Consider the following 17,208-nt stretch of genomic DNA (forward strand, 5'->3'; position numbering starts at 1 on the left):
TTATGTATCAATGTTCTGCTCATCTCTGCTACCTCACACAACCATGGGAAATTTTCATGATGGGTCCCTAACACTTCCACTCAGCTCAGCTTCTCCACCTAGTGGCCTGAGTGAAAGTGAAGCTCAAAAGTTTAGGGGTGATCTCCAGCAATGGCAAATTGATTTCCAACCCTCGTCCCTGTGGCATTGACTCTCTGGACTCAGAAAGCCTTTGCTCAATGTTGGAACTAATTAAGCCACCCATGGGGCACTGTCCAGGCTGTATGCTCAAACTGCTCCACCCAGAGTCTGGGATATCTTCATTCAGACTGATGAGGAGTCAGCAATAGCCCTACTAGTTGGTTAAATGTCCTTGGCTGTTTTGTTTTCCCTCCATGGTGCTGAAAAATTGCGGTTCCCTTCTGCTGACCTCTAGGCAGTGTGAAAGGTACAGAAGCCATTGAGGAGAGGGACTTCTAGACTGAATTGAATTTTTTTTCATTTTTTTTTCCTGAAGGTCATGGGGAAGAGAAAGGTTAATTATAAGTTATAGCAAAGTGTCAAGACTTCTTCACTCTCTCTCTTTCCTTCTCTCTGTCTCTCTCTCTCTCTCTCTCTCTCACACACACACACACACACACACACTCCACTTTCTTCATACACAAAATGGCAGACTTACACACAGAAAAGAAGGCTTTAGATAATTTGGAAGACATTCCCTCAAATCTATCGTAGCTGTCCAGCTATTCCTCCGAGGTGGGGGACTGGGAGATTGGGCACCATCTTCGATGATGATTCCATTTCAAGGAGACAGGTCCCAGATCCTGGAGGAAACATTCCTGGGTTGCTTATTCAGCCTTTACAAAGATTTACTTGCCTTTCAAAGACAAAAAGAACTTAAAAGTTTTCTTATGTAAAAGCTCTAAGAAAAGAGAGGGGAGAAAGTCTCCGCCCTCATTTTCAAAAGAGAGAATTAAACTTCTTATCTTTTCATTTGTATTTGCCCTTAGAGTACTAAAATGTTAGAAATAATCATGTATTTTGCTTTGAACATCAAGTGCCCTAGACTGGCATCGCCCTCTTTCCCTTACAGTTCCTCCTGGGGGCAGGATATTTTCTCCTCCTCCACAAGGACTGTTGGCTCTCTTCCTGCTGGTAGTAAAGCCCTCCTGGAAATCCTCCTCAGAGACAGACTTTAGTTAGAGAAGCAGCTACAAGGGCACAGTGATGTGTGGTGGCTCTGGGGTTGCACAACGAGTGCCTTCCCCATGCTGCTCCTGACAGTTGCGACTGTGATCCCTGCATTGCTCAAGGACAAGCAATAAAGCATTCTGTATTTTGTTTTATCTCATTTCAAGGAGCTCCACGAGGGCAAGGCTGTATCTGTTTTGCTCCACATTGAACCCGCAGTGTCTAGCATATGGCAGATGCTCGACATCTGCCAGTTAAAGAAATGGAAAGACAAATGAGCGACCAAACTGGAACCAGCCATCAAATAGAAGGATAACACCCAAAATCCATGGTTCTTGTCCCCAAGTTCATTTCTTTTTTTTTTAATCTCTTTTTTTTATCTCTCTTTCTCTCTTTTTTCTATTGATGGTGTAGTTTTGGGATGTAGGTGAAGTTTGGTGGGATGACGTCCAGAGCCAACAACCAAGAAAGAATTCTTGAAATGTCTTTGATGAAAAATGGTGGTTTTATGAAAGCCCTGGGACAGGACCCGTGGGCAGGAAGAGCTGCTGCCTCATGGTCATCTGGGGTCATGCGAGGTGGCTGATTACATACTTGAGAGTTGGGGGAAGTAAGGAAAAGGGAGGATCCAAAAGGATATTGAGTTGTTAAAGACTCACAAGACACTGGAGGCCTTGCCGTTGTCAAGTTCAGGTTGGTTTTTTCCCTCTAGCGAGGCATTAACCTTAAGACAGGGGATGTCACACACGCCCCACCTGGAGGAATGTCACACATGTCCCACCTGGGAGGGTAGAGATTGCAGGATGTCAGCTTGTGCTTTGTCCTCAGCTTGCCTTCTGCTCCCTTGAACCTGAGACATAATTTACATACAGTTAAATGCACCCATTTTTGGTATATAGCTCTTAGATTATGAGAAATGCCTACAGTCATGTTGCCACCACCACAAGACACAAAAGAACAGAAAAATTCCCTCCTGTCCTTGCTTGAAGGTCAGTCCCTCTGTCACCCCTTGCTTCTGGCCACTGATGTATTTTGTCCCTAACGTTTTGCCTTGTGCTGACTGTCATAGGAGGTAGACTTGAAGTCTACTTCCCTTAGTAGACTTCCCTTAGCTTCTTTCCCTTAGTGTAAAGCATCTGAGATTTGCCTCTGCTCTTGCAGAGATTTGGAATCCATTCCTTTTCATTACCAGTCAGTATCATAGGGATGCAGCACAGTTTGTCTAGCTGTTCACCCCTTGAAAATCATTTGGATTATTCCAGGGTTGGAAGAGCAATTCTGAGTAAAGCAGCTATTGCATGCAGGTTCTTAGAGATCTTATGTTTAATTTTTTTTAATATTTTATTTATTTATTCTTGAGAGACACAGAGAGAGAGAGAGAGAGGCAGAGACATAGGCAGAGGGAGAAGCAGGTTCCATGCAGGCAGCCTGATGCGGGACTCAATCCCAGGACTCCAGGATCATGCCCTGAGCCAAAGGCAGATGCTCAACTGCTGAGCCACCCAGGTGTCCTGAGATCTTATGTTTTATTTCACTTGGGTTAATGCCTAGGGGTGAGACTGCGAGGTTGTATGAAGAGACTATGCTTATCTTCATAAGAAACTATCATGATGTTTTTCAAAGCACACTGGGCCAGTGCTCAGCAGTGCATGAGACCTCCTGAAGCCCTGCATCCCTTGCAGGCCTTGATATAATCAGTTTTGCGGTTGTTTTCAATGTTAGCCATTCAAATAGGTGTAAATAAGAAAACCACAGACCTCAAATGGCACCATTTAGGCAAAGTCACCAAATGAGGACATAACACCCAACTGCATTTCCCTCAGAAATGTAAGTCTTAACTGGTAAGTCAGAAATTTTCTGATCACCATCAATGAAGTGATCCATCATATGGGTCCTCTCTATTCCTGAAAGGAAGAGGAGGTAATCTACTAATAAGACCCCCTGTCTGTCCCTCTAAGGGAAAGTGACCATGCCTGGAATAATTCTCTCTTTTCTTTTGCTGATAACTTTCCTGTTCCACTCTGATGAAAACATTCCATTTTGTACAGCTCCTCAGAGCATCTCTACTTGCTGGATGGGACGCTGCCCAATTCACAAATTGCTTATAAGACCAACTAAATCTTTAAATTTACTTGATTGAGCTGTTTTTTTAACAAATACCTTTTTAACAAAGTATTACATTGTGGTTCGATTTACATTTCCCCTAATGACTATAATATTCAGCATTTTCTCAAGTATATACTTGCCATCTGTATATTTTCTTCAGTGAAATGTCTGTTCAAATGTTTTGACCATTTTGTTATTGGGTGTTTGTTTTCTTAGTGAGTTTTGAGAGTTCTTTATATATTCTGGATAAAGTCTTCTTATCAGATATATGTTTTATTAACAATCCATAGACCAATTTTCTATTGGTCTATGGATTGACTTAATTTGTTTTAACCTTTTCTTGTTTTACAACAAAATTCCCCCTTTGACTTTTCCAAGACTACAAAGTGATTTAAAATTCAGGAATTTGAAGTGAGAAACCACATGGCCTGTCTGTAATTGCAAATGGGGCTTCCCCAAAAGCTCCACGCTCTCATTGACCAATGGCTTCTGGTTAAGGCCAGGGGTTGAGAAGGAAAAATTTTTCTCCATTCTGGCTAGCCTAAGAATTAAATTGACATGAGACAAATTAACAGGAGAAAAACAAAAGTGTAATCACATGTATACCTCCTGTATACAAGGGAGAGACCCAGGGAAACTGGGCAATAACCCCAAACGGTTGAAACCATCACCTTAAATACCTTTTTCAGCGAAAGACAAAAGAAGATGTTGAGGATGGAGAGTTCTCATCGCGGGAGGAAAAGGCAGAGTGAGCAAGGGTGATGTTGTGATGCAGATATAATGGCCTTCTGCACTAGGAACAGTTTCTAGAGGTTTAGAGCTCTCTTCCTGATACCCTCACATATGGTGATTTCCCTTGTTAGTGGAAAGGTCTCTCACGGTACTGTCATTTCTACTTGATTTTTCAGAGCCTGTTTTATCATGTTTGAAGTTTCTTTAAAGTAACTGGCTTAAAGTAATCACTATGCCAATGATGCATATTTTGAAGTGGCAAAATGTGCTCCTTTTTATGGGTTCTGACATTTTAGGAAGTTGAGCATGTGTGCACCTCAGACTCTCCTCCCCCTTGACGTCCTCCTCCCAGGCTGCAGGAGGTACTCTTCTCCTTTCAGCTCTCTGCCCTGAGAGTGCGGCTGGAGCAGCACCGAGGCAGTAAGCCCCGAGCTGCCCCTGCGAGAGCAGCAGGCTGGCTGAGGGGAAGTCACCAGGAGAACTGACCAGAATGGGGAACTCTCTGCTAAGGGAAAACAGGTGAGTCCAGATTTCTGAGGGGCAGGCAGTGGGGGATGGGACAGGGCCTTGCAGCCAGAAAGAGTAAAAGGTCTTTGGGCAGGGTTGGGGGAGCCCAGTAAAGAACTGGAAAAAAAAAAAATAAGTGCCTACTGATCTTCAGACCCTACATTCAATTCCTCATAGGGTTGACCTTCTCCCCAGAATCAGAGTGAGCAGCTGGGGGAAAACCTCTGAAAGGCAGAAGGACTTCATCAAAGGAGGCCAATGTAGTGAACCATGACTTAAGAAATGGAACAACTTTCTGAGGGCTGGGTTTGGGTGGGGTGGGTGGATGCTCTCCTGAACTCTGAATGCCTGCAAGGAGCTCAAAGACATCACTACTTTTTAAATCGCTATTTTAGTTCCAAATAAATAGCAAGTTTCTGCCCACACTTGAGGCCTCATCCAGTGCACTTTCCCTGCAAGGGGTAAGTAGAGGTCATTAAAATTGGTCAAGAATCTGGCTTACTTTTTCTAGACTTCAGTTTCCTGATTTTAAGAGGAAATAATAATACAATACCTACCTTGGAAGTTTCCAGTGCATGTGATGCTAGCACAGTGCCTTACACACAATAAGGTTCAGTAAGAAAATATTATTTTTTTGGACCATCAGCTTCATTAACCTCAAAGCAGTTGTTGTAAGAATTTGTACCACCCAAAATAAGAGAATCCCTAGTGAGATGGTCTAGGGAGAATGAGCTTGCTGGGACAGGGGGCGGGGAGTATTTTTAAGGGTTATGTTTGTTATCCCAAGGTTGGCTCCTGCCACTGGGAACTGGGACACAGGACCCAAAATGCCACCTGACAGAAGAAGGCTTGGCAAGCCCGTGGGATGTGGCCTGCCCCTCCCTGAGACCCAGGGTTTTCTGAAACTCCTCCCTAGTTCCTCACAGGCCAAGCCATCTGCAGCTCCTGCTTGTTATCAGCTTATAAATCCCCATTTTCATATCCATGTATGAGTTCCTCAAATGTAGAGACTATTTAAGTCATTTTTTTAAAGACTTTATTTATTCATAGAGACAGAAAGAGAGAGAGAGAGAGGCAGAGACACAGGCAGAGGGAGAAGCAGGCTCCATGCAGGGAGCCTGATGTGGGACTGGATCCTGGGTCTCCAGGATCACACCCTGGGCTGCAGGCGGCGCTAAACTGCTGAGCCATCTGGGCTGCCCTATTTCTTAAGTCATTTTTGAATTCCTGTTCCCTGGCATTATTTCTGACAAATAGTAGGCCCTCAAAAAGAGTTTGATGAATGGCTGGAAACATGAAGAAATCACTGTCCTGAGAAGAAAAATAAAATACAGATATAATGTGACTGAGAAATTCATGATTAATGTGACATCTGAATTTTTTTTTAGGATTTTAATATAATTTTTAAAGGCTTATATTTCCTGGGATCTGATTTTCACCTTCACTTCTAGTTCCCATTTATCATCCAATCAGCAGATCCCCACCGTGGCTCTCCAGATCAGATTTGTTACAAAAGCCATGGAAATCTGCCCCCCTCACTAAGCAGAGTGGCACCTAGTCCTCTATGAGAGGAGTTCAGAGTCTTCCTTACTGACTGGTGGTCCTCAGACAAGTTACCTAACATTTTCGGCCTCAGTTTTCTCATTGGTAAAAAATAGAATCATATATACCTCATGGATTTATTCTGAGATTAAATGAAATATATAAAATGTATGTGTTATATACATTTAGTAAGTGGATTGTACGTGTGTGTGTGTGTGTAGAGAGAGAGAGAGAGGTTGAGAGAAAGTAATAAACATATAGTAAGTAGTACTTAATTTTTAGTTCCTTTTTCACCATATTCTCAAATCCCCATGAATGAAAAAAAATGGTCATACAGAAACCCAACCTGCACAATGAACAGATTTATTTTCTTTATTTAATCCTTTCTTCTCCTCTTATCCCACGTTGTCTGCTTTGATGCTATGAGAGATGGTGATTTCCGTGAGACAGGGCCAGTACCCTTCCACACCCCTATGCGCAATCCCGAAGACTACACCAAGTGGTTAGGCCTCTCCGAACACTGATAGTCTCATGGTCATCATGAGGAATCCTGGCCGTGTGGGAACAAAGGATTTAGGACGCGTTATGCGTGAAAGTCATTGGAGAATGTCAACTGTCAGATAAAAGGTTGCCATGTTTGTTAAGGAGGAGCTGTGAACAGATCTGAGGCGACAGGCAGAAGCTGGGGTGATTCTGGGGTTCCACACAAATGGCAGAAATGACAAAAGTGGAAAAATTAGGAATGGAGGTGGGAAGCCTGAAAAGGAAAGAACTTAGCTCATCCCTGATATGTTGGGTTTTAGGTGGCAGCAGGACACTCAAGAAATACCCTGGACTCCGAAAAATCAAAGCCGCAAACAGAGAACATCCAGGTGAGAACAAATCCAACAAACCTCCTCCCAGCCTTTGCCCAGGAAGAGTAAAGTCTGTCGGGTCCTAGACTTGATGTCCACCATGGAGCACCCTGCTTGGCCCAGCAGCAGTTATTGTCATAGTAAAGGTGAAGACAAGACAAAAGGCAAAAACACTTTGAACCTTTGGGCAGGAGAAGTGCAACTAGAAATAAGACCTATTTCCTGCTGTCTCTGTTTATTTAGCCCAAATACCTTTGTCCTCAAGCTCCATCCTGACCATTCCATTTTAAGCTCTGAGTTTCTATTTCTGAGGTGACCGCATCTCCCACATCATCATAATTGTTGAAAGGTTTGTGGAGAGAGACACTTGCAATTACCCTGATGGTGTTAGACCAGGACTTCTTCATTAACCCTTTCTGACTAGTCCCTTTGAGTGCCCGGGAATCACTAAAATATGGAACCAGGGTGTCAGGATCCAAGAATTCCAAAGAGTGTCAAAGCCAGTTGTTCTGTGGCCTGTAGAATTATCTGTACTTCTCCCATGGTTTCAGGAGAAGGTTTTAAAAGAATATCAATTAAATTAAAAAGCAACCACTGAGCCAAAGCTTATGTTAGGAGCTGGGGACCCCAAAGTTTCCCTCAACAGGGTACATCTCTTCAGTGCAAGCTAAGGATCATATATTGGGGTGATATCACTGGACATATGTTAAAGCATACAGTCCAAATAATGAAACAGACCAGAAAAGTCATGGGCATCATAACAAGGGAGAGACTGGGCGGTCTAGAAGGCCAGGGAAGCTTTGTGTAAGAGACAGGAACCCGGAATTGCTGGCACATAGCCGGGTGTCACAGAGATGCATCTGGTCTCCTGCAGAACCCACCCCAAACCAAAACGTCCCAGTTGAAATGCAAGAAAAATCTACAAAAATTTACATTACAGAATAATTGAGTGGGGGAAATGACCAGTTTGAAAACAGCCTTTGCCATGTTGAACTTTATTTGACCCTTACAACTCCAGGAGGTAAGCAGTCTAAGTATCCCCGATTTATGACCGATCAACGGTGGCTCAAATTTTCCAGAGGTATTAGTACAGTCAGTAAGTCAAAATCAGCTATCTCTTTTCATCTCCCAAATCTCCTCAAGTGAACCTGGTTTCTGAGCATGGATAAAGATAAGGCTCGGTGGTTTCCTTCTGGTGTTTCTTTAGCCACAGAAACAAGAGATATAAACAATGGCTGAAAATAGCATGACAGCCTGAAGAGGAGACATGCCTTTCAGCCCCAAAACTCTGATGCTGCAGGGCCCCGGGAGGTTGTCCCAACACTGCCATGCTGGTGCCCACAGCCTCTCCTCCTCTATCACCCTTGGCAAGGGAACTCCCTGGGAAGCTCGCTGGGGTTGATCTTTCTGGATGGTATTTTACAAATGCTTGTGGGTAGTGTTACGGGTAAAGGCAGGGCTTTCACATTCAATTTTGCAGGTAGTTGACTATGACTCAAGTTCAGAAAGACGCCCAGCATGATACTTCGACTTCAGCCTGGATGTCTGACTGCAGAAAGATCCTGAGCCTTTCTGCCTGCCCCAAAAGAGATCACAAGTCCTGTTTATTTTCCTGTACTTTGAGTAAAGGAGGCAGATTTGATGAACTGAGCCAGTTAGAGTTGCTCTGTCCTTGGCTACCCATTCATTTATCAAATTATTTATTGAAAACATATTTACCAGACACTCTGGCACATGCCAGTGATATATACCATGATGAACAAAATGAGTGGTCCTTGACTTTATGAAGCTCTAGTGTAGGATGTAAATAAATGAACTGTTACATAACAAAATTGAAGATCTACCCGTCTTTATTAAAAGGTTCATGAAATCAGCAGCACCCCAGCTAGCAAGTAGAGAGGCTCTTAAAGGAGTTCTACAAAATGGAATGTTTCTATAGAAGGAGGATGGGGAAGAGAAAGTTATCAGCAAAAGAAAAGGATTATTCCGGGCAAGGTCACTTTCTAGAGGGAAAAGGAAAGTCTTATCATGCATATCATCTCACCTTTTTGTGGGGATGGAGAGAGCCCAAGTGACAGACTTGGTGGCACAGATTGAAGAATTGCTGGCCCACAGGTTAAGACTACCTTTCTGGAGGAACCTGCAATTAAATTATGTACTAAGCACCAGTTTGGGAACTCAGTCCAAGTGATACCATTTTTGAGCCGGTGTTGTTTTCAGTTTTTTTCCACCCAACAACCACACTATGGTGTCTAACTGTAATATGGTATAAATAGGAGAACTTCAGAGTGCAGTAGAATTCTCCATAAATATTGCCTAACCTGTACCAGAAAGAAATTTCTAAAATGTCCACATACTGATGCCTGGATTTCCTGGAGATGACTATTGTGTGTCCTTTCTCACAAGAGGCCAAGTAAATCATTGAAATCCGAGATAAGCAAGCAATTCTAAGTAACTTGGACACATCTATCATGCTGGAGTGACTCCTTCCTCTCGAGACATTAACTCACCCTTTGGAAATATGAAAATGATGCTTATCAACACCAGAAAGTTCCTTCCTCAATTAGGAGTTGATAAGCATCATCTTCATATTTCCAAAGGGTGAGTTAATGTCTCGAGAGGAAGGAGTCATTCCAGCATGATAGATGTGTCCAAGTCATTTAGAATAAATACTATCTTGGACAAGGGCAGAGAAAAAAGGTTTTTTGCAGGGGCACCTGGATGGTTTTGGCTCAGGTCTTGATCCTGGACCAGGACCGGGCTCCTTGCTCAGCAGGGAGTCTGTGTCTACCTCTGCCCATCACCCCGCTCATGCGTGCTCTCTCACTCTCTCTAAGGTAAATAAGTAAAATCTTTTTTAAAAAGAAGATTTTTCACAGAAATGGTCAAGGGAAGGGAGTTATCCTAATAATGCTGTAGAGACCAACATTGTGATTTGGTGTCATCTCTGGGTCATTTTAGATGCTGTTACTGCTACTTTGCTGAAGGGTGTTTCTGCCTTCCGTGGTGAGTGGATAATTATTTTCAAGAGTTATTTGCCTAAGTGTGGTTTCAATGTGATATTTGCTGTAAATCACCTGTAACTACCCACTGTCTGTCACCACAGGCGAAGCCTGTCACTACCCAGACACAATCATCTGAGAGGCAGGCAGGAAAGTGAATTGAGTCAGTCAGGCAAGTGACAATTCGAGCCTGGCAAGAAACAGGAACAATAGCCTTGATGGCCCTCCACAAATGGGAAAGCCTCAGAAGCAAGGACGAAACTGGCTCCCAAGGTAGAAGAAGGACCCCGAATCCCACTGCGAAGGGCCGGGCTCCATGTACAGAAGCACACATTTCTGTCCCTCGCACAGAGAACGGACAGCTGGGGTGCTCATATAAGTCATCCTCCACGCTGGAGTAAAAGACCCACTAAAAATAGCTCAAGGTCCTTAACTGACTCATAAGGACATCAACTAGACTCTCTAAGCAAAGTAGGACATATGGTCTTGCTGCTTGGAGCACATGTCCTTGTCTCCTGAGATGATAATGAGTTTCCTGTTTATACTGTGTTTCTTCGGGGACTGGTCTCTACAGAGTAGTTACCTCTGTGCTCACATGGGACATGTTTGATTGCTTGTTTGCTTGCCTCCTAGGAGATCAGAGATGGGGTTTGGGGTTGGAATCGGAAATAATCCTGGCTCCTTATCTCACATGACATAAAAGAAGTTGATACTCTGTTAGGGAAAAATATCCCCCAGATAGTTACCTAGGACATCACCATAGTTCTCTATAAATCAATCCCTCTTCAGCCATAGAAAAGGGAGAAGTGAGGAGAGAGAGAGACACACGGGCCGAGGTGGAGATTTCTACTTGGTCTTACTTTCATTTTTCCTTTTATCTACCTTCGTTTTCCTCCATGCTGGAGGAGGTATGACTTTAACAAATGAAAGAGCTTAAAGATAAGGTTTTGGAGTTGAGTGTCATTTCCTTTGAGAGCCTCTGAAGGGCGAAGATCACGAATTTCCCTTCTCTTTCTTTTTTCAGTAGAAAAATATGCATCTTTAAAGCAAAACCAGATTCCCCAAAGGAGAGTAAGTCATTGCTTTCTTATCTTTTCTGCACTTGATAGACTTGCATTTCCCAACTGCCCCTTCTCTGTGCTTCCCAAGCTCTTTGGGCATCCTGCCAGTGTCATACTTGCACATCCATCTGTGTCATTCGTCCAGCTGCTTGGGTCTTTCTCTGCTAGACTGTGAGACTGTGAGGCCATTGGAAGCAGGAACCGGCCACTGATCTCTGATCCCTCCCTGAGGTCAGGAGGCTGGAGGGGTGAACGGGGAACAATGACCGGAAGGACAGAGGTGCCTGAAGTGCTTCCGAGAAACTAGAAACTAGAAACCCTTGCGACCCAGAGGGCCCGGAGGGGCAAGGCCTCATGGGCAAGCTTAGGATTGCCGGGTTTTGTCCTGAGAACTGCACAACTATTGAGGGGCTTTATTTTATTTTATTATTTTATTTTATTTTATTTTATTTTATTTTATTTTATTTTAGAGGGACAGCACAAGCAGGGGGGAAGGGCAGAGGGAGAGGGAGAAGCAGACTCCCTGCTGAGCACAGAGCCCAACCTGGGGCCCAACCCCAGGACCCTGGGGTCACAACCTGAGCCAAAGGCAGACGCTGGCCGAGGGCCAGCCAGAGGCCCCTGTCGGGGGGCTTTAAACCCAGGCCCGGTCTGAGGCCCCTGCATGAAAAGACCTCACCTGGGCTGCAGTGCAGAGACCCCACTGTGCTGGCCGGTGGCAGGAGCAGATGCTGGAAGATCGCCAAGGAGGTGAGGCCCGGGTCCCTGGAGACAGGAAGCCCTGCAGCTGAGGAGGAGGAATTGGAGAAGGACGCAGAGAGAGAGAGGAAGTATAGGCCTGAGGAGGGGCCACAAGATTTCACTTTTCTAAAGAAGAAAAGTGAGGGGGTTTGGGCCTTGCCTTCCTAGGTGCAAAGAGCAGAGCCCGATCCATTCACTCCGAGTCTTGCAAACTAGCTTGGTGCAGTGTGCAAGCGAATCAACGGCCCTGCCAGCCCAGCGTCACCCCGGGGAGCCCCAATCTCCGTCAGAGCAAACCGTGGGAGCAGTAAGACCTCGACTGCTAAGAGTCACAGACGGTCCCCGTGGTGATGACCAGGGACGTCCCGAGGGCCGTGGGAGTTTCCGGAGCTGAGAGCATGTGGAATGCCGGCCCCGGGGCAGGCCAATCCCTGTAATCCGGGGCGGCTCCCACCTGAGAGCTCCCTACGGAGCTGCTGGGTCTGTGAGGGGGCGGCAAGGGGTTGGGGTGCCCCTGAGCCCCATGGCCTTGGGAAACTGGCCTGCTGCTGTTCCCATCTGCTGGCAAATGCAGGAACGGGAATGCTCAATTTAAGAATTTCCTTCCAGCAAGCTTTTCTAGAGCAGCAGGCCCACACGGTCACCCCTCCAGCCCCCCCAATCCCCCAAACCCTCCCCACCCCACCCCTGTGGCCTGCGGTGGACACAGGCGCCTCTGGACACTGTGGCTCCTCTGAGGCCCTCCGCCGCCTCCCGTGCTGGCCTGTGAGCCCCTGGGGGACAGGACCTGTTTCTGATCTGTCTTGGTCTCCACAGTGGTACAGGTTGGGCATGCTGGGAATTTTGTGTGAGGCAGGCAGGGGTGGGGGGCTGGAGGGAAGCGTGGTTTCCCTCTCAAATCCCCACCCAGTGTGCCTCCCTCCACTCAGCCTCTCTGCCTGAGCTGCCTGCCCCCCTCTGCTGTTTCTTGTTCAGCTGGTCCTGGGGTTCCCCTGGGGTGCGCTGCAGGTTGGGGTGGCCTGATGGGCTATTGGTTGGCTCTCTGACTGCTTCTGTTCCAGTCTCCACACTCCCCGCTCCACCCAGCCTCCCCCCTCTTCCCCACCCTCTCTCCTCAGGTCTCCCCACGGCCTGACGCTGATTGTATTTTCTTTCTCCAGGTAAAGAAATGTCATCTGCTCCCACGCAGGTAATGCAAACATCTCTGAGCCTTTTGCTGAGGTGCCCCAGATGGCAGGAGTTGGCCTCCAGGACCCCTTCAATCCTTGATATGAAAGAGAGACTTTAGATGCCAGTGCTTGTCAGCCCTGGTGGCCGCAGCAGCAGCCACCTCTGTTGCCCATCTCACTGCGAAGGGACTGATGCACACGGAGCCCCGTGCTGACGCCAGGCAGTGAGCTGAGAGCTTTGCCTGTAGTGGCTCATGCACCTGGTACAGCGACCCCAGAAGACCAGCACTATTATTTCCCCTCCTTCACAAATGAGAAAACTGAGAGTTAAGTGATACTGTCCCCAAGCCAGATAACTGGCAGGAAGTCAGGGGCATGATCCAAAACCAAGCCTCAGTCCCAGATCCAGGCTCTCCCTCTTGTACTTTGCTGCTTTGCTCTTTATCTCCTGAGATTCCACTGACTGGGAGCTTCTCTTGAGTGGTTTCCCTTTTGAATAATGCAAAAATCCCTAGAATGAGTAGTTAAATATCATAAGCCAATCGTGTTAGGGTGGCCTCGGGTAGTTCTTATGAGCAGGCTGCCCTCAAGGCCTGAGACTTGGAATTATACCCATTGGCAGGGGTCACTCTGGAACAAGAGGCAGAGAGGACCTGCCTGGGGAGGCGGAATAAATATTCTAGACAGCGTGAGCTCTCTGGATGCCTGGGCTAGGGGTTAGGTGGAGGCAGCCATTTAGGAAAAAGAGCCAAGAGATGGAGGGGAGATGGTCATGGAAGACAGACCTTGCTCGGGGTTGGGTCTGTGTTGAGCCTGGAGTATGCAAAGGGAAAGGCAAGAGGCCCACTCTTGATAAGATTCTTCTTTGCCCAACAGGACAGTGCTGACCAGAGCTCCTCGGAAGATCTCTGCTACACCCTCATTAATCACAGCGTCCTTGGGGGAAAGTCATCAGGGATCTCTGCTGAGAGGTGCTATGAGAACATTTCCCCTAAAACCGAGACACCCAGGGAGTCCTTGGGAAAAACCGAGGTTTCATACGCACTTCTCCGTGTGCCTTCCTCTCCAAGGCATTCGTCTTCCCCAGAAGATGCATATGAACTCATCATACCTAGGAGAGTCTTCTCCTACTCCCTGCAACAGCCACATCCACCAACACCACATTTGGAGAACCGGGTTTCCTACTGATAACGAAACAGTTGGACCAGCGCCCGTCTAATAGCAGTAACTATTAGATAGGGGTTGTGGGGCTTTGGTTGAAGCAGGCATGGCGTATAGGGCCCTTCAGGCTTACCCCACCTCCACACACAACAGCCCTTTCTTAAGGGGTCTCTGCAGAATCTGGTTTGCAAACCACAGGGCCTCATAGATCCTGTTCCATAGTCATCCAAAGACCAACCACCCATCCTGAACACCGCTCTTTGAGAAGGGAGTGGCTATCTGTGATTCCAAATGGCTTTGGAAATGGTAGGAAAGGCTTCTTGGTCCCCTACAGCTATGAGCATCACAAAGGGTCTGCTCCTCTGTCCAAGTTCTTCTTATAAAACGTCCACAATGATTGTCTTCTAAAGTCACAAGGAAGCTTTTACCCATAGTAGTAAGTGTCCCCAGGGGTGTTCACTTGTTCGACACATGTTTGAAGGCCCAACCCCTCACCCAGAGCCTTCCAGGTGAGAACCTGTGTGTGCCTCGCACCCCATGCCACTTAGGTATGTCCTTTGACTCGTTGACCCTTATGGGTTTGTTGGTTATGTGGTCTGAATCAGTATGTTCTGGACCAAGTTTTTATATAATTTTTAATATAATTTTAACCCATATTTTTTAACCTGTATTTCTCCCTAGAAATCTTATCAAGAAAATCATAGCATTAGAGAATGGTAGAGTAGAAAGACCTATGGAGACACTCTAACTCCATTACCCTTTTTGCTTAGAGAGGATAAGTAGCCCAAGGCACCTTGCAAGTTAGTGCCAGAACTTTATCCAGAGCCTGATTTCCTGGTTTCCAATTCAACACTCCTCCAACATACTACATAGAAGAGGCTATACTCAACTGGGTGGTGTATGCGTGGATGAACTAATATACTATGTATAACATATGAAAAAAATGTGTCCACATGGGAAAAATAACACACACACACACACACACACACACACATCCCTTCTCTAATGAGACTTTCTGTATGTTCTGATTATTTTTCTTAATTTTTTCCTCATTGCTCCTGGAATTCCATCTATTGCCTAAAACAGGGATCAGCAAACTGTGACCCAGGGGCCAAATCTGGCCTACTGTCTTTTTTTTTTTTAATATAAATAAAATGATTGGAACACATCCATGCTTATTCATGTATACTGTATACATGTTCATACTGCTCAGCCATAGAAGAGTTGAGTAGTTAGTTGTGACACACTGGAGGTCCCACAAACCCAAGAACACTTTTTTTTTTCCCTTTTCAGAAAAAAAAAAAAAAAGTTTGTAGACCCCAGGCCTAAAGGATGATACTTGGAGATAAACTTAACAAACAGAAGTGTGTTTGGGTCTTGTAACTCATAAGAACTGGTACCAGTAAACTGGCATGAAAATATTAAACCACAAATGAGATGGGCCCAAGAATAATTAGCAAATTAGACTATTTCTATAGTCACACCTGCATTCTCAACTTCCTGTTCTATTTAACCCGTGGCCATTGTCCTAATTTTAAGGATGTTAAAATAGTAGAGGTTTGTTGACAAAGTAGTAGATACATTATGTGTTTAATTACTGTTTTGTCCCCCAAAGTAACTAAATAACTATTATTTAAAATGTAGTTTAGTACATTTTATGCCATCTGTGATTTATGCATTTACGCCAGTGAGGAGAAACCCAGTGACATCAGGTGGGACGTATCAATACAGGTTCGCTGAGACTTTGGCTGGGCGGTGATCTTCAGCTAAGAGCCAATCACATCTGGGTATCTTATCCTCTACTAACTTCCTATTTTCAGCAAAATTCTCTCCCATGGAACCCCAGCCTTGACCCTTGGCCAGGATTCACTTAGGGAAAGAGTATGGACACTAGAATCAGATAATCAGTGACTCACATCATGGTTCTATCCATCCCTTCCTCCCTCTACGACCTTGAGCGTGTAACTCGAAGGTTCAGCTTTATCACCCACCAACAGCAGAATGATCTAATATCTGCAATCCATTTACTGCAGACCTTGAATAAATGCTATCAAAGAGCAAAGAGAAACAAACAAACAAAAAAAAAACAACTTCATGATGTATGAAGAAAAACATGTGTTGACGTGCTTGATTTTCAGGGTCACCCAGCGATCATCCAATGGGTTAGAAATTGCTGGGTTTTATCCTGGAGTTTTTCATTTGGACACTGGACCATTGTTGAAGTTGACTGGCTTAAATATTTTTAGTATGACACAGCTTATATTAGTTTGAGTCTTAGCCTGTGAAAGTATTACTTGTCCCAAATAGTATATGCCTTTTACTATATATAGTAAATATATAGTATTTACTCCAGCAATATATTCAGTATAAATGCTGAGCCAACAAAATTTGTTCTCAAGAAATCTAGAGAGATGAGGGAAGGGGATCACTTTTGAGTAGGAGAGCCCTTTGGGAATGCTTTGTCTGTATATAATGCTAGTCCTGTTTTCCATAGATTTCAGGATTTTGATGAACGCGATGGAAAATACACATTCACACACACTCACACAATGTTTCATTCAATTTCAAGTGCTTGGGGATGCCACCCTTCCCGGAAGGAATTCTTGGGTTCTTGATAAGAAACCGAGGCTGAGGGTTTAAACTGCTCCCTCAGGTCACCCCCCCCCCCGCCCCCAGCTCATCTTACACCTGTAGCAGCCAGCTCACACAGACACATTTTATGCGGCAACTGCAGGTTTTGTGGTTTCCGTTCTATGTTTGTAGTAGCGTCTATAAATAATCCTTTAGGCTGTGAATAAATTCTTATTCAGAACCAGAGGTAAAAGACAAGGGCAAAGCTAGGTCAGGACAACTGACCGTTGATAACAAGTAAATTCAAATGCTGACATTTTTAGAACAACCTTGGGTGACAGGTGCTTCCAATAGTCTGAGGAATGGAGGGAGGGGCAGAGCTGGGACAGGACAGGGGGGTCCCCGGGATGCCACAGGATCCCTCAGACAAAAGGAGATGCTGTTTACATTGATCTGACTCCCTACTTTATCCAGCGGCCCCTTGTGCTCAGAGAGCAACTTGAAAGTCACTAGATCTGAGCACCCCTCAGTTCTGCAGGCTGTGAAGTGGGTCAGCAGTTCCCCCCACTTACCCACAGGGGGTGCTTTTGCA

The 17,208-nt window shown here is 45.3% G+C and overlaps 1 protein-coding gene across 2 annotated transcripts; it reads left to right on the plus strand.

Moving 5' to 3' along the window:
- Window positions 1-4,100: 4,100 nt before the first annotated feature.
- GCSAM (germinal center associated signaling and motility) lies at window positions 4,101-15,213 on the plus strand. 2 transcript variants are annotated; one of them, XM_072811653.1, is made up of 7 exons: window positions 4,101-4,527; window positions 6,861-6,929; window positions 9,873-9,917; window positions 10,938-10,984; window positions 12,876-12,904; window positions 13,761-13,855; window positions 13,955-15,213. In XM_072811653.1, the coding sequence occupies exons 1-7, from the start codon at window positions 4,499-4,501 to the stop codon at window positions 14,070-14,072; spliced, it is 432 nt and encodes a 143-aa protein (XP_072667754.1). In that variant the 5' UTR covers window positions 4,101-4,498; the 3' UTR covers window positions 14,073-15,213. The 2 variants fall into 2 exon arrangements, with proteins under 2 accessions (XP_072667754.1, XP_072667753.1); XM_072811652.1 differs by having other exon boundaries at window positions 4,357-4,527; window positions 13,761-15,213.
- The last annotated feature ends 1,995 nt before the right edge of the window (window positions 15,214-17,208 follow it).

This window comes from Canis lupus, chromosome 35 (assembly GCF_048164855.1).
Source record: "Canis lupus baileyi chromosome 35, mCanLup2.hap1, whole genome shotgun sequence".
Lineage (NCBI taxonomy): Eukaryota > Metazoa > Chordata > Mammalia > Carnivora > Canidae > Canis > Canis lupus.